The following is a 16010-nucleotide window of genomic DNA, read 5'->3' on the forward strand; positions in this document are numbered from 1 at the left end:
ATATCTCTGCCTCTGGGTCGGGGTCTCTGTCCCCATCCTCCACCCCCAGTCCCTCTTCCCCGCCCTTAACCCCCTCCCCGCCGGTCCTGTCCCCCCTGCCTCCCGGCTTCCGCCCCTCCCTCTCCCCCTCCCCGCCGCCGCGGAGGGCCGGCAGGGGGCGCTGCGGGGCGGCCTCGGCGGCCCCGGGAGGCGGGGCGGGCGGCGGCCGCGTCGGGACCGGCCGCGATGGGACCGGAGGCGGCGCGGGCGGCGGCGGAGGCGCAGACAAAGGCGCGGGCGGTGCGGAGGGCGGCGCGGAGGGCGGCGCGGAGGGCGCGGGCCCCGGAGCCAGCAAGCGAGCGGGGCGCCCGGCTGCGGGGAGTCGGCGCCGCGGGGCAGCACCCGACTCGCGCCCGGACACTCGCGGGGTGCCGAGCTCGCAGGGTGAGCCCGGCTGTCCGAGCCTGCGCCGGGGACGCGGGGGGCCCGAGCTGCCAGGGCCAGGGGGAGGGCGCGGGGGTCCCCGAAGTTCCGGACAGGGAGGCTGGGGGCGGCTTGCGGAGCCCCGAAATTCCTGGGCTTGAGAGGGCGCAGGGGCCCCGAAGTTCCGGAGTCGGGGTCGGAGAGGGCACAGTGCGAGGGTTCCCAAAGTTCCGGACCGGGCGTTGGAAGAGGCTGCGGTGTCCCCGACGTTCCGGGCCTGGGGTAGGGAGGCGGCACGAGGGGATCCCGAAATTCTGGACCCGGGGCTGGCGAGGTGGCAGGGAGTCCCCGAAATTTAGGAGTCGGAGGTGGCGCGAGGGATCCCCGAAGTTCTGGACCTGGGGTTGGAGGAGGCGGAGAATGTGTCCCCGAAGTTCTGGACCCGGAGTTGGGTCGGAAGTTCCCGGGTCGAGGGTGGCACTTCCCGAAGTCGGGGCGCGTATTGGGTGCCCCGCTTCTGACGCGGATGGGAACTCCTTCCTTACTGAATATCAGGCCCCCCGGACTGGGGCTCATGGGGTGGGGCTTCGCCCCCACACGCGATTGGGGATCGTGGGCACCGGGCGGGGTCGGGGCCTCCTCCGGGAGCCCCGCGGGCCGGCGGCGTCCGAGGCACATGACTAGTTGGTGAGTAACTTTCCCCAAAGCTGCAAGTCGCGGCAGGACCGTCAGGGCCGGAAGGGCCTGAGTTTCTGGGACCCCTGCACCCTGGAACCCTGCTTCGCCCCAGGACCTGCTCCCAACCCAGGACAGAGCTGCCGCCCCTCCCCCACACAGGGGCTCCGATTTCAGACCCTGTGACCGGGGCAGCAGCTGCCCAGGACAGGGTGGGGGGGCATCCCTCCTCTGACCAAGGAGCCCGCTCCGCGGGGGGCCTCCCTTCCCCCACTTTGCCACCTCCCTTCCCCAGGCCCCTCCTGGTCCCCTAGAGATCCCCCGGATTCAGGTTTTGCGGGCACAGAGGTGAGGGTCAGGAATTCTCCAGGGCAGCCATTCCTGGTTTCTGTGGGGTTGTGGCTAGAGGCACCAAGAGGGGCTGGGGAGCCCCCTCTCCCAATCCTTGGTGCCACCCAGCCCTGCATGGTATTGGGATTGAGTGGGTATGGGTGATCAGGTAGTGGGTACCACGATCAACTTGTTTGGCTACATCTTATCTTTTTAACTAGGCTGGGAGCTCCCTGGGGATTTGGACTCTGACTCCAAGGTGTGCCTCTGCCCTAGAGTGGAAGCTGAGGGGTCCCCCTGTGGGTTCTGGAGGGGACTGGCCTCCCAGTAGGCACCTGGTGCTGCCCCACATTTTGATGGAGATCCTGGTTTGGGGAGTGATGAGTGAATGTGGCAGAAAATACCAAGCAGGGGTTCACCTTGGCCCTCTCTACCTAGCCCCAAGATTGAGTGGGTGTCACTGGGGGTCCAGTAACCAGCATGCTGAGAAGTTTATGCTGGGATATCAGGGGCTACCTGCCTCCTCTCAGAGCCATCTCCTGCTTGGGGTGTGTGGGGGCTTCCTCCAGTTGGAGAGGGACAGGGTCTTTTTGCTCTGAGTGATCTGCTGATTCCCTTACCTTTTTGATTGGCATTCTGTGAATGGTGTACCTTGGCGGTGGGTCCTGAGGTTGGACCTGCTTGGTTTCCTTAAACCTGTCCTGAGGGACACTCACAAGCCCCCCCCCTCCCCACAGAGACTGAGCCTGCAGCTCCTGCTATCCCTCTGGCTGCCTCTTGGAGCCCACCCAGCCCAGCCTGACCAATGTCCACAGCCAGGTGAGCCCCTGCCTCCTCAGCTTGGCCCTGAGTCCCCTGGGGGATGCCCAGCCCCACTGAGAATGCTCTCCCCATGCAGGGAGCAGCCCATCTTCAGCACACGGGCGCACGTGTTCCAGATTGACCCGGCCACCAAGCGGAACTGGATCCCCGCGGGCAAGCACGCACTCACTGTCTCCTACTTCTATGATGCCACCCGCAATGTCTACCGAATCATCAGCATTGGGGGTGCCAAGGTCCTGGCAGGGCCTGGGTGGGGTGGCAGACTCCTGGGGTCTCAGAGACAGGCCTGGGTCTGGTCATTACCTTGCTGTGTGCCAGGGGGCTGGGGGTTGGGAGGAGCCCAGAAGCAGTCTCCCTCCTGAAATGGCTCACACCAGGGACCTCCCAGGAGCTAAGACGAAGTGACACCCTGGGGGTTTCGTGTTCATTATTATCAGTCTCATCAACCTTGAATTTTGTTCCCCCCCTCTCCCCAGGCCATCATCAATAGCACTGTCACCCCCAACATGACCTTTACCAAAACCTCCCAGAAGTTCGGGCAGTGGGCAGACAGCCGCGCCAACACTGTCTATGGCCTTGGCTTTGCTTCTGAGCAGCATCTGACCCAGGTGGGCTTGCAGGATTACATGGTGGGAGGGACAGGGCTGGGTCTGGGTCTTCTCCCAGGTACACTGGGGCCCCTGGTCAGGTGCTGCAGAATGGGCCTCAGAATTAGACAACCTTCCTGGTTCCCTGGTTCATGTCTCAGCTCTGCTGGCCACCTACTCCAATTCTGGATACACCCTGCCCTTCTCTGGGTGCCTGGCACCGGCTGGGAGTTCCCTCACACACCCTAGCACTACCTTCATCATTGCCTCCCTCCACCCTCTGTTGTCTCCAGACTTCAATATTGTCTCATCCCATTGTTTCCCCCGATGGGTAGTGCTTTCTGATTCCTAATGAGATCGTGAGGATTCTCTTTGCTTCTAGAAGCTTTCATTTTCCTTTCAGATTTAGGTCTTGAATTAATTTCTGTTGGTGGTATAAGGCGGGAGTATTTTTTCCCACTGAGTATTCAGTTGCTCTTGGACCGTTTTTTGAGATGATTTCCTCCCCCCATCCCCATGAATGGCACTGGTCCCTTTGCCTCAATCAAGGGACTGTCTGTGTGTAAACATTTTCTTTAAAAAATTATTTTCCAACTAAAGAAATTTATTTTAAAACGAAAATCAGTGTATCCTACCCACCCTAATTGGAAAACCAATATCAGTGGTAAACATTAATACAGTAGGAATGAGAACAGGGCAATTTAAGTTCTCACTGGGTACAGGTGTCCTTTCAGAGGCTCTGAGCCCAAGACCTACTTTCTCTTTGTTATAAAAAGATATTCACAAGTGTCCCGGGCATTAAAGACAGCACCCACCTGAGGCTCTCCTTGCTGAAATAAGCCTGACCGAGAGGAAAAGGGGAGCCCTTTCTCAAGGTGGTTCCGTGTAATACACTTCCGTGAACACCCCACCCCCACCATGATGCTCAGTCTGCTCACCAGGACAGCATTTTGCAAGCCTTCTGACCACTCTTCCAGTTCATGAGATGAGAGGATATGCATGGCTCCTAAAGCCCCTTCCAAAGTGACAGGGCTGGTGCTGGGTGGGGGTGACCAAGTGGGGCCCTGGGAGAGGGGGCTGGGTTTTCTTTGATTATTTGTTCTGCCGCTCCCCCTCCCCCCCCCCCCCCCCCCAGTTTGCTGAGAAGTTCCAGGAAGTAAAGGAAGCAGCAAGGCTGGCGAGGGAGAAATCTCAGGATGGGGGGGAGCTCACCAGTCCAGCCCTGGGGCTCACTGCCCACCAGGTCAGTACTCCCTGTCCCATGCCTGCCGGTCACTCAGCTGACACTGAGGGTCCAGGTGCTGTACGGGTGCCCAGGACCAAATGCTCACAGATCGTGTAAAACTAGACCTACAGCAGGAGCCTTGGAGGGAAGTGTCAGGAGCACGTCCTGGGGGTCTGGCCTAGCCTTGAATCACGAAAGGCCTGGAAACCAGCTTAGTTGGCAGAGTAAAAACCTGGAGGTTGAAATAGCTAAGTAGGGGCCAGGCAGCAGAGTGAAAAACTGCCCTGGGAGCTTTCCCCCATTAATTCATTTAGCATAATTTACTGCCCACCTACTGTGTGCCAGGCCCAGGGCTGGGAAAGAGGGTTACAGAGGTGGAAAAGCAGGCTCCTGGTGCAGGCAGTGAATTCAGTCAGTCTGGTAGAGGGCTTCCTGTCTGAATCTTAAAAGCATGTTGAAATTTGGCCCCAGGGAAGGGCATTGCTATGAAGGGATGGCACAGACGTTTCACAGTGCTCCCCTGACCTTTGCAGATTTTGAATATCTCAGTGGGTTTATTTAGACTTGCCTGCATCGGGTGTGCTCCTGGGGGCTTGGTGAGAGCCCAGGCAGGCAAGGTGGGGGTACAGTTCCCGAAACTCTGGCCCAGGGGTCATGGGAAGCCATAGAGGGTGGATGAGGAGAGGAGGGGCTCGCTCGCATCCCAGCGCTGGAAAGGACAACAGCCCCGACCCCAACCAGGACCTAACCGGTCCTTGACCGAAGCCACCCCCAGTGTGACCCCGCTTCTACCCACACCCTTAGGTGCCCCCAAGTCCCCTCGTCAGCGCCAACGGCCCCGGCGACGAGAAACTGTTCCGTAGCCAGAGTGCGGACGTCCCCGGCCCAGCCGAGCGCGAGCGGCTCAAGAAGATGCTGTCCGAGGGGTGAGGGGGGTAGGGCGGACACAGGGCGTGGCGGGACGGAGGGCGCCGAGAGGACCTTCCCTGAAGCCGGTGCGGCGCGACGGGCCGCGGGATTTGACTGTACCCAAGGCCCGGGAAGGCCAGGGGGCTGACTCCGGTCCTGCCCCTTCTGGAGCGGACCTCGCCCCTCGGACGCGTTCCCCCTTTGACCACGCCTTCTCGGGGCGGACCCTGCCTCGGCCACGCCTCCCGGACCAAATTCAAAACCCACCCGGGCCTCCCAACCCTCACCCGGTTCTGAGCCCGCCCCGATGGGCTGACCCCGCCCCCCGGCAAGACCGCGCTCCCCCGGGACGTCCCCACCCATGGCCCCGCCCCCGGCCCCGCCCCACCCCCTAGCTCCGCCCCGCCCTGCTCCTGTCCCCTACCCGGTGCGGCCGGCCTCGCCCCCGCCAACCGCCGCGTCCCTGCAGCTCGGTGGGCGAGGTGCAGTGGGAGGCCGAGTTCTTCGCGCTGCAGGACAGCAACAACAAGTTGGCGGGCGCCCTGCGAGAAGCCAACGCCGCCGCCGCCCAGTGGAGGCAGCAGCTGGAGGCCCAGCGGGCCGAGGCCGAGAGGCTGAGGCAGCGGGTGAGGGGACCCCTTCCAGAGACTCCGAGTGGCCCTGGCAGGCAGCTGGGGAGCCCCTGCCTCCGCATGTCCTCTCCGTCCTGGGTTCACTGCCTGGCTGTGTGATCTCTGCAGGTCGTTTCCCTGAGCCTCAGTTTCTTGTTCTGTATTATGGGTCTGAGAGAATGCCAACCTTTGTCAAACCCTAAAGTCCTACCTGCTGCGAGGTGGTAGCCCCAGTCAGAGGGGGTGAGTGCCTCGTCATGGGTGTGACGGAGCAAGGGACAGATTCCCCAGGGGTCAGGAGAGTGCAGGCTGGGGTGTCAGGGGCTGACTTTCCTGTGCGCACAGGTAGCTGAGCTGGAGGCCCAGGCAGCTGCCGAGCCCCCCTCAGTCAGTGAGAAGGAAGGGCCAGGCCAGTCGCTGGAGCAGCTGGAGGCATTGGTGCAAACCAAGGACCAGGTGAGCACTGAGGGTGTGTCCCTGGGCTTCATCTTCCCTGACCTCCCACAGGGGAGCCAGGACCCCCAGAATAGACCCTGGGAACTCTTCTCTAGGAGATCCAGACGCTGAAGAGCCAGACTGGTGGCCCCCGTGAGGCCGTGGACACCACCGAGCGTGAGGAGACACAGCAGAAAGTGCAGGTGTGTGTTGGCTGTCACCGGGTGGGGTGACCGCTGTGGGACAGACCTGGGATCCTTCCTTCCTGATGGGTCCTGGGCAGCTGTGTGCCTCTGAGCCTCAGTAAGTGGGGTCAGAGATTTACCTAAGGTTGTGAAGGATTGGGAGGACCAGGGGCATGGAAAGTCTGAGTTGCAGCCAATGTTTTGTAAAGGACAGTTGTCATTAGTACAATGTTTCATATTCTTTGATTCAACAAGAAATTTTTAAAAAGATTTTATTTGAAGTAGAGCATGGGGGTAGAGGAGGGGCAGAGGGAGAGGGAGAAGCATGCTCCCTGCTGAGCAGGGAGCCCAACATGGAGCTCAGTCCCAGGACCCTGAGACCAAGCCGGAGGCAGACGCTTAACGAGTTGAGCCACCCAGGCGCCCCTAAACAAGCAATTTTTGAGTCCCTGCTGAATTGCCATGCTTCACCCCATCAAATCCTCAGGTCCAGGGGCCTGCATTTGTACCCAGGTCTGACTGGCCTGGCTTTCACTGAAGACTTTATCTGAGAAATGTTCATGGCGCATGTCCTGTGAGTCCAGCAGGTGAAGAGGGGGATCTGGGGACCCAGAAGAGAGAAGTTGGGGAAATGCTCCCTGTTGTCTCCAGGGCAGAGTGCTCAGCCTGTGCAGAGGCCCTGAGGTGGGGAGAAACTCAACATGTACAAGGACCCACAAGGAAGCCAGCAAGTCCGAGCTGGAATGAACAAGGAAAAGGGAGGGAGGGATGTGGATTTTGTTCCCAGCCTGATGGGTCACAGAAGGGTTTTGAGCAGAAGAGGGATGTGATCGGTTCTATTACCTTTAAATTGGCTAAGGGCTTAGGGAGTGTCTTGGGCAGAAGCTGCAGGGAGGATAAGAGATGAAGGGGGCATGGCATGGCCCAGAGTGGGGTCTGATGGGATGGCATTGTGATGCTGGATGCCCCAAGCAGGGCTGGTGACACTAGAAACTTGTTGGGACTCCAAATCTTGTCTACCCTCTCCCTGCAGGATCTGGAGACCCGCAATGCCGAGCTGGAGCACCAGTTGCGGGCAACAGAGCGCAGCCTGGAGGAGGTGCGGGCCGAGCGGGAACGGGCGCGGGCTGAGGTGGGCCGGGCTGCACAGCTGCTGGACGTCAGGCTGTTTGAGCTGAGCGAGCTGCGAGAGGGCCTCGCCCGCCTGGCAGAGGGCACGCCCTGAACCTGGCTGCAGGGTCTGCGTGGGAGCTGGGGCCCGCGGGAGCTGGTTTTAGACGCATGATTCCCGCCTGGGGCACGAGCCAGGCCGCGGGCGGCACAGTGGGCTGTTCACCCTGGCAGGGACTGGGGGCCCAACTCGGCCTGGGGAGGGCCTGGCCACAGTGCCCCAGCTGGCCCTGGCCGCTCACAGCTCAGGGGCCGTTTCGGGGCTTTTCATTGTGTAGAATTTCTAGAATCCCCAGGGCGCGTGCTGGTGCCCAGATTACATTTCTAAGAGTGGCTGCGCATGTGTGTGTTATGTGGACACCCAGGCATCTAACCGCCGTCACTGGACCCCTCTACCCGCTTTCTCTTCGATGCACCTCAGCTGCTCTCTTTGTAGGGCTTAGTAAGCCACTTGCAGGTGAGAAGAGTAAGTTTCAGAGCCTGAGGAGCAGGCCCAGGCCACACAGCCAGGAGCCCAGCTCTGTCCAGCATAGCTGTCCCCACCCCCTTGGACTCAACTCCTGTTGTCTGGACCAGTTTGCCCTTAAGTGGCCCTTGGTTAAGCACCCCTCCCTTTACTCTGGTACAAGCCCCAAATTCCACCAGGTAGGCAAGTGGGGAAGCTCCTAGAACATGGTAGGGGTTCACTACACACAGGCATCCTGTCACTGAACTTGATGGCCACGTTTGGAAACTGGTGCCCTTGCTGTGCCCATTTTCCAGATGAGGAAACTGAAGCCCCCCAGGGGGGGACTTCTCAAACCCAAGGTCACCTGGCCAGCACTGTAGTTCAAACCTTTGGCCTGGCCCAACGGTAATGGAGAACTGGGGGTGGGGTGGGGGTGACATGATGTTCTGGGGGCCTTGGGAAGCACCAGCAGCTGAACCCTCCTTCCCTGCCCCCACTCCCACAGAGTCAGACCGGGGAAGTCGAGAGACCCATTTATTAAGTGACTCCTGCAAGCAACACACCTTTGCTCTGGGGCCCTGTACATCCACTACCCCCCCCAGGTGACCCAGGGTCACTATGTGTGGAGCTGGGCCCAACCTCATAGCCAGTGTTCCTTCCTCGTCCACAGCCTGACCCTTGGCAGGGGCTCTGAGAAGGGGCCAGCCGGGGGCTGCAAGGTGGAAAGCTGTGTGGTGCACAACATGGGTGTCCCTGGGTCGAAAGGACAGCGACTGAGCAGGCCCCGGGGGGAGGGGAGGAGCCCTCCGACCGTCAGTTCCGGGAAGGAATCCCAGGAGGTGCCGGTGGGGGCCACATGGCGCTCAGGCCCGACCCTGGCTGGGTGCCGGGGCTGAGTGCGCTCCAGGTGGGGCCCTGGGTGGACGCCCCCGGCGGCTGGCCCCGCTGGCCTTCTGCCGCCGCAGCACCTGCTCCACCTTCTCCTTGAAGCGCCGGTTCTTCTGCTTGATCTTGGCCAGTTCAGCCTTGCGTCTGGCCTCCAGGTCGGGGTCCTGACATGGGAGGACCCGCAGGTGGCCGAGCTGCCCAATCTGCCCCCTGCAAGCCCTCCCCCCACCCCCACCTGCCAGCTCAGCCCTCACCTTCCCCTCCAGGATCAGCTGCTTCCGCTTATTGATCTCCTTCTTTTCGTCAAAGTTGGCTGCCTCCAGTTTCTGGGGAGGGAAGGAGAGGCCATCATGGAGGCCCTCGTGTCAAAGGGGGCACCCTGGGCCCCAAGACCTCCAATACTCACGATTTCACACTCCCTCCGCACCACATTGACCTGGGTGAGGATCTGCAGCACCTTGGCCTCTTCCACGGAGAGCTCCTCCAGCTTCTTCTCTGTAGGGGCAGAGGTCCCAGGGGGCGGGAGAGGGCAGACAAGACAAGGGGAGGGATTCTGGCTTGGGAGTGAGCTCCCCATGCAGTGGGGCATGCAAGAATGGGGTCATATCAGAAAAGAGTCAGGTGGACGAGATCTGGGATTGTAGACCTAAAGGAGATAGGCTGTCCTTTATTGGTTGCTGTTAGCAACACTATGAATTTGACTGGAAGTATTTTTTTTTTAAACACCATCCTTTAGGGGAGCTCAGCTGGCTCTGTCAGAACAGCGTGCGACTCTTGATCTTGGCATCATGAGTTCGAGCCCCATGCTGGGTGTAGAGATTACTCAAATACTGTCCTTTGCAGTCGAGAGATTCTGAGTTTTAGAGGAATCTGTACAGTGATTACACATTTTCCAGTGCTTCTTGGTCTGGACTAGACGTTAAAAACCACCCAAGGGGGTCTTTAAACACACCCAGACCCTGGCCCTGGGGCCTCTGGCTCATCCCCAGGGACCATCCATACATCCCAGGCTGAGAAACCAAAGTCCCTTCCCACCAGATGTGGCTTTCGGCAGGTGAGGGCCACTGTGGGAAGCTTCTTTTGATAACTGGGCTAAAAACCTTCATTTGGGGTTGCACAGGATGGAAGGTGCAGTTTAAGTTCTGCTCAGTGAGTAGCCCGGCAGGTGTCTGAGGGGGGTGAGTGGGCATCGCACCCAGAAGCACCCGCCTTCCCCCAGCCCCTCCCGCCCCTCCACTCACTGATCTGCTCCTCGATGGCATGGACAAGGTGGATGTCATACTGCGTCACCAGGGTGATGGCCTGTCCTTGCCGCCCTGCGAGGACACGCCACGGTTACCTGCTACGAGGTAGGAGCTGACAGAGACAGGCTGTGACCACTAGGCAGCTCAGGGCCCCTCTTGGTGGGAACAGAGTGAGGGCTCGGTGAACGGGGTGAGGGCAGAGGAGGACACAGGACACCAGGAGAGGCGGCTCTCCTGCCAGGCTGGCCTTACACGGGGGTGGGTGATGGGGCTGATTTCCCTCTGGGGCACGGCTATCAGAGTTTTGTCAGCGATAAGGCTCGACGGGCCTCAGCACAGCGCTGCGCACACGGGTTTCTCCAGCCCCCATCTCCGGGAGGGTGACGGCGTTGGAACAGCGCTCACAGCTGGCAAGGCCCGTGGCCCTTGGAGCATCACCAAACAGGCATCATTCTTGCTACCTGTCATTTGCTGAGGAGATGGGCCCAGAGCTGATGTGACCCGCCCCCAGGCCACAGGACAGGAGAGAAGGGCCAGGCCCAGTCTGGCCACCCCAGAATCCCTGCCTCTCCCCACTCCAGGCATGACAGAATCTCAGAAACCAGAGCATTCCCGCCTCTGCTTTCAAAAGGATGATTCCCCCAATTTGTGAACACTGCCTCTCACCTGCGGGCTCTATCCCCACATCTTCTCCGACCAGCTCCTGACTTTGGTTCCTCACAGGGTGGGCAGGCTGGAGGGACATGGGTCCGAAGGCCACCCCGCCCTGTCCACTTACCTGCACGGGCTGTCCGGCCGACTCGGTGTATGTAGATCTTGGGGAGCCCGGGGGTGTTGTGGTTGATAACCACCTGCACTGTGGGAATGTCCAGGCCCCTGGAAGCAGAGGCCAGTCAGTGCCACCATCCACGTGGGGAAACCAAGGCAGGGACTCATCCCAGGTCACTCAGCCGTGAAGTTGGGACTGCCCCACTTCTTGCCAGGGTCAGCCCTCTGGTCCCTCTGTGGGGGTGCCACTGGGCCAGCACAGGGGAGGGAGTACCCTGGGGCCGCTCACCGGGAGGCCACGTCCGTGGCAATCAGGATCCTGTAGATGCTGGACTTGAATTTGGCCAGGGCAGCAAAGCGTTCTTTCTGTGACCAAGTCGGGGAGAGAATTGGGAAGAACAGGGGTCAGGTGGCATCTCAGCAAATGTTTGAGCACTTACTGTGTGAGGCCTGGGAACAGGGTGGAGTCCAGGCTAGTCCCACCCTCCCGGGGCTCACCCATGAGGACAGACCAAGGCAAATGGGTGGCAGGAAGTGTTCTAGGCAGAGGGAAGAGTGTGGGCAAAGGCCCTGAGGCTGGGACAAGTTGCCAGGGATAAGGCTAGGGATGGCGGGGGGGAATCTCTGGGGTAGCCTGGTCCCATACCTGTTTCATCATGGAATGCAGAGCCACAGTGGGGAAGTTGAATTTACGCAGCATCATGCACAGGATCTGGCAGGTCCTGGGGGGAAGGACACACTGTCAGCCTCTCCAGAGCCAGGGTCTTGGGAAGGCACTCCGCCCCAGTACACCCCAGGACTGCAAGTAGGTGGCCCTGCACAGCTGGTGAAGGAGAAGCAGGCGTGTGGGGTATCGCGCTTGCTGACATCCTCTCTGCCAACCCCTTCCCTGGCCTAAGCCAATGAGTCAGCCCTACCTCCAGACTTTCCTCTTCTGGTAGCCAATAAATTCTTGGGGGGCGGCAGCCACTCAGGAGGTCTCCTCCATGTGAGGTAGGCTGCCTATCTACTCTGGCTCATGCTACAGCTTCCTAAAGACCTCCCCAAGAGCTTCAACGGATTCGAAAGGCCCCTGGGACTGTAGAGAGGAGGGCCTGGGTGTCGGAGCCAATGTGCTGGGCCCTAGTGACACCCTGATACAGTGAAGAGGCTGCTTCAAGGCCTTCCTGGCTGCTGCAGAGGGCTTCTGGGGGACAGCCAGAGGACCCTGCACCTTCTGGTTAAGAGCGGGTCTGATGAACCCCAAATCCTGGTCCTGCCTTCAGGAGGGGTGGCCTCAGCAAATTGCTTGACCTCTCTGAGCTTCCTTGAGTGAATCCTCTGAAATCTCTGGTCTGAGCAGAGGCCCTGGAGTGCCAAGACAGGCGGTGTGCCTCGTACCTCGGGCCTTCGGAAAGGGCTATGGGAGGGCGTCTGAGGAAGAGAGAGGCAGGGCCATGCTCACTTGCACGTGTTGGTAAAGATGATGATGGACCAGTCCTCGTGCTCGTCCTGGAAGTTCTGAATCAGGTGGACCAGATAGGCATCCTTGACCTTCTCAGGCACCAACAGGTAGCGCTGGTCCAGCTGTTCTACTGTACGTACCCTGGGGATGGGGGGGGGGAGCTCAGTTTCCCCTACTGCTGAATGGAGCCAATGCCCCTCACCATCCGAGTGCAGTAACCTCTGTTGGGTGTGGCCCCCACCCCTTGCCTGCCCTGCCCTGCCCCTCGGGACCTGGCTGTGGACTCACGGGGCCTGAGCCTCCCAGAAGAAGGGCTGGTTGGTGGCCAGGCCCTGAAGCTCTCTGAGCGTGTCCGTCAGTGTGGCGCTGAAGAGCAGGGTCTGCCGGCGAGTGGGCACGGCCGCCAGGATGGCCTCCAGGTCGACGGTGAAGTCGGTGCAGCCCTGCTCCAACAGCCGGTCTGCCTCATCCAGCACCTGCAGCACCAGTGGCCGGGGGTAGGGGAACTGGGGTGAGAGTGCTGTCTGGGGCCTGCGTCCCCCACATGCCTCCTTCCCAGCTTTGCACGTGGGCCCTGGAGCGTTCTCCGTCTAGGTCTCGGACATCTGCTCCCTCAAGCATTTCTGCGCCTCAGAGAGGCCCTGCCCCCCACCACCCTGGCTAGTACAGGCCACCTCTTATTGATCCCTCAGCTGTCTTTGTCACCCTTCCTAAAGCTCTGCTGGATGGCCTGCGGGACACATGTCCCAAATGGATGAATCCGGACTCACCAGGAAACGGATCTTCTTTATGCTAAAAGTGTTGGAGCTACGGAGGTGGTCAGCCAGGCGCCCTGGTGTGGCGATGACCACATGTGGTTTCCGGGAGAGCTCCAGGGCCTGAGCCACCATATCTGCAGGGGGAGTGTGAGAGGTGGGTCTGGGTGGGTGGCCTGAGGCCGCGGGGGGTCCCCTACCCAGAGCCTCCCTGGGCCCTCTGTACCCATGCCGCCGACAATGATGCAGTCTTTCAGGCCCAGAGGCTTCCCCAAGACCCGGAACTGCTCTGCAATCTGGTAGGCCAGCTCCCTGTGGGTGTGAAGGGGCCAGGCTGGGTTAGATAGGGGTTCTGTGCCTGCCTCCCATTCCCATGTCCATCCCTCAGACCTCCTGACTGGCCCTCTCCTGTTTACACACCCACCACAGCTCCCAGTTCCCTCTCGATAAAGGCCCTGATACTGAGCACTGGAGCCCTGTTGTCGGCTGGGACCCAGACATCCCACGGCCCCTCTCCCACCAGTCCCACCCAAACTGGCCTCTCCTCCTCAGCAGTGGCCTCGACACCACAGTCACCAAAGCCCGACACCTAAGCGTCAGTGCCCTCTCCCCTGGGGCTGGTCAGTGTCCATGTCCTTTCTTCCCTACCCCTCAGCCCCAGCTCTGCCCAGGCCTCTCCTTGGCCCATGTGCCCACTTCCTGTCCTCCTGTCTTGCCCTCTCCTGCCGACATACTCAGAATTGGTTCTAACTCTCAGACTTTTCTCAAGTTGGCTCTAACCTGCCCGGCCCCAATTACCCCAAGTTCCCTGCCTCTCTCACACCTCTGCTCGAATACACTAGCAGTTCCCTCGGCCTAGAATCTCTTTCCCCAACCTTGTCCCTTTGAGAGACCCTTGTCATCCTTTAAGGCATCCCGGAAATGAAGCCTTCCTCGAATCCCCCCTCCCCAGGCCACACCCTCACAGCATACACACTCTCCTACTGGCATTAGAGGACTTACCACGTCAACTGCCGTATTTGTCTGCCCAAGAACATGAGATGTGTCTCCATCTTGGGCTACAAGACTACTGATAACTCCTGTCTAGCCAGGGCTTGCCATGAGACAAGCCCTGCGCTCAGCACTTCTCACACACTATCCTGGTTAATTCTGTACCTCCCTTAAGAGACAGGAATGATTTCTGTCCCCATTTTATATGTAGGGAAAGTGTGCTCGGAGAGGTAAAGGTGCTTGCCTAAAAACACAGATGGCTAACTCACCCAGAAAGCCTGTGGGGGGCTCACCTGGTGGGTGTCAGGACGAGGCAGAAGATGCCAAAGGGATCCTCAGACAGCTTCTGCAAGATGGGCAGGACAAATGCTGCTGTCTTCCCACTGCCTGTCTTGGCACAGCCCAAGCAGTCCCGACCTGGGCAGAGGGCAAAGGAACGTCAACATACTCCAGGTGTAGACAAGTGTTCTACTGGGCACAGTTTAGAATAGCTAACGTTCCATGAGCAGTTACCATATGTCCAAAACTGGCCTATGTCATTTACATTCTGGGCATACAGACAAATTCTCGGAGGGTGCGACCATTATTGTCTCCACTGAACAGAAAGGGAAATGGAGTCTCAGAGATGTGCCCAGAACACACAACCAGTGAGCAGCAGGCTGGAGTGGAACCCACATCCATCCGACCCAAGATGCTACTACTCACTACTATTTTTTTTTTTTTAAGATTTTATTTATTTATTTGACAGACAGAGAGTGAGAGAGCACAAGCAGGGGGAGCGGCAGAGGAACAGGGAGAAGCAGGATCCCTGCTGAGCAGGGAGCCCGACCCAGGGCTTGATCCCAGGACCCCAGGATCATGACCTGAGCTGAAGGCAGATGCTTAACTGACAAGAGCCATCCAGGCGCCCTGCTACTGGTCACTATCTCATTTTGACTCCCTCACAGAGCATCCCGGCTTAGGGAAACCTGAATGCCCTCCCCCAATCTGCATCCTAGGCTCCCTTACTGATTTCTTCATCTTTGTTTATTTAATCCCTCAACCCTCAACTTGGTACTTCCTAGGCTTCCTAAGAGCATCTGTCTGTCTCTCTCTTTTTTTTATAGAGAGAGAGAAAGCGCGGGGAAGGGGGAGAAGCAAAGGGAGAGGGGGAGAGAAAGAATCCCAAGCAGGCTCCACGCAATGCTGGGCTTGCTCTCGACCCTGACAACATGACCTGAGCGGAAATCAAGAGTCTGACGCTTAACCGACTAAGCCACCCAGGTGCCCCTAAGAGCATCTCTTTAATGGCAAACTGGGTTGGGCCAGAGTGAGTAGCAGAGGATTCATGGGACCAGAGTCCTGCATTTACCAGTAATCTTGACCTCAGTTTCCATTTGTTGTTGTTGTTTTTTAAAAGATTTTATTTAGTCATTTGACGGAGAGAGACACAGCGAGAGAGGGAACACAAGCAGGGGGAGTGGGAGAGGGAGAAGCAGGCTTCCTGCGGAGCAGGGAGCCTGACGCGGGGCTCGATCCCAGGACCCTGGGATCACGACACAAGCCGAGGCAGACGCCCAACGACTGAGCCACCCAGGCGCCCCCTCAGTTTCATTTGTAAAATTAAGATGGTAATGCAAACGACTAAAGTTTTCCAGTAGTATCGATTAGTCATTCATCCCTGTGCTCTGAGGTCACGAAAGTTCTGGGATTACATCACTTGTGTGCGGACACACAGGGAGTCAATTGTGCATTCCAAACGCTAACACTGCCCAGTCTACCTTTGGGACCCAGGCTCGCCCATAACGCCCAAGCGTATCCCTCGCCTCGCAAGAGTGGCGAGTTTGATAGTTTTGGCGTGGGTAAAGGCTGCGCGAAGGAAAGGGAGCCGATGGAGGGGGAGGGGCTTCCTGGGGAAGAGGACAGGCCACACTTACCCTCTAGGATGGCGGGGATGCAGCCGAGCTGTACAGGCGTGGGCTGCTTCAAACCCAGCTGCCGACATTGTTCCACAAGCCAGGATGACAGCCCGAGCTCCGCGAAGCCAGCCATCCTGCCCGCCAGACCCGTTGAGCACCCGTGTGAGCTGTGCTTTCCGGCGCGTACCGATGACGTCACAGAAACCCTCCCGTTTACTGGATCG

The 16010-nt window shown here is 59.3% G+C and overlaps 2 protein-coding genes across 5 annotated transcripts; one reads left to right on the forward strand and one right to left on the reverse strand.

The window, feature by feature from the left end:
• Positions 1-238: 238 nt before the first annotated feature.
• On the forward strand, positions 239-7684 carry HOMER3 (homer scaffold protein 3). 4 transcript variants are annotated; one of them, XM_036093838.2, is made up of 10 exons: positions 242-423; positions 2145-2226; positions 2306-2462; positions 2706-2837; positions 3952-4059; positions 4846-4967; positions 5420-5576; positions 5907-6017; positions 6113-6199; positions 7215-7684. In XM_036093838.2, exons 2-10 carry the CDS (start codon positions 2213-2215, stop codon positions 7404-7406), a joined length of 1080 nt encoding a protein of 359 aa, XP_035949731.2. In that variant the 5' UTR covers positions 242-423; positions 2145-2212; the 3' UTR covers positions 7407-7684. The 4 variants fall into 4 exon arrangements, with proteins under 4 accessions (XP_035949733.2, XP_035949731.2, XP_035949732.2 ...); XM_036093839.2 differs by lacking the exon at positions 242-423 and adding an exon at positions 866-1089; XM_078079410.1 differs by lacking the exon at positions 242-423 and adding an exon at positions 1648-1666.
• Positions 7685-8320: 636 nt separating this feature from the next.
• On the reverse strand, positions 8321-15976 carry DDX49 (DEAD-box helicase 49). Its single transcript, XM_036093835.2, has 13 exons — positions 15805-15976; positions 14182-14305; positions 13125-13210; positions 12914-13035; positions 12432-12619; positions 12144-12284; positions 11346-11421; positions 10989-11065; positions 10710-10807; positions 9929-10003; positions 9094-9182; positions 8942-9013; positions 8321-8851 (listed from the first exon to the last, which is right to left on the reverse strand). The coding sequence occupies exons 1-13, from the start codon at positions 15917-15919 to the stop codon at positions 8663-8665; spliced, it is 1452 nt and encodes a 483-aa protein (XP_035949728.2). The 5' UTR covers positions 15920-15976; the 3' UTR covers positions 8321-8662.
• Between the last annotated feature and the right edge of the window lie 34 nt (positions 15977-16010).

Source organism: Halichoerus grypus, chromosome 1 (assembly GCF_964656455.1).
Source record: "Halichoerus grypus chromosome 1, mHalGry1.hap1.1, whole genome shotgun sequence".
Taxonomy (NCBI): domain Eukaryota; kingdom Metazoa; phylum Chordata; class Mammalia; order Carnivora; family Phocidae; genus Halichoerus; species Halichoerus grypus.

What these genes read in the sequence shown, in the direction of transcription:
- HOMER3 (XM_036093838.2), top strand. An exon ending in CCGAGAGGCTGAGGCAGCGG is followed by an intron (nt 5,577 to 5,906) that starts GTGAGGGGACCC and finishes CTGTGCGCACAG; the next exon opens with GTAGCTGAGCTGGAGGCCCA. An exon ending in TGGTGCAAACCAAGGACCAG is followed by an intron (nt 6,018 to 6,112) that starts GTGAGCACTGAG and finishes ACTCTTCTCTAG; the next exon opens with GAGATCCAGACGCTGAAGAG.
- DDX49 (XM_036093835.2), bottom strand. Translation starts at nt 15,919, where the DNA reads ATGGCTGGCTTCGCGGAGCTCGGGCTGTCATCCTGGCTTGTGGAACAA. An exon ending in TAAAGAAGATCCGTTTCCTG is followed by an intron (nt 12,620 to 12,913) that starts GTGAGTCCGGAT and finishes CTGGTGCTGCAG; the next exon opens with GTGCTGGATGAGGCAGACCG. An exon ending in CGGCCGGACAGCCCGTGCAG is followed by an intron (nt 10,004 to 10,709) that starts GTAAGTGGACAG and finishes GTGTCCTCGCAG; the next exon opens with GGCGGCAAGGACAGGCCATC.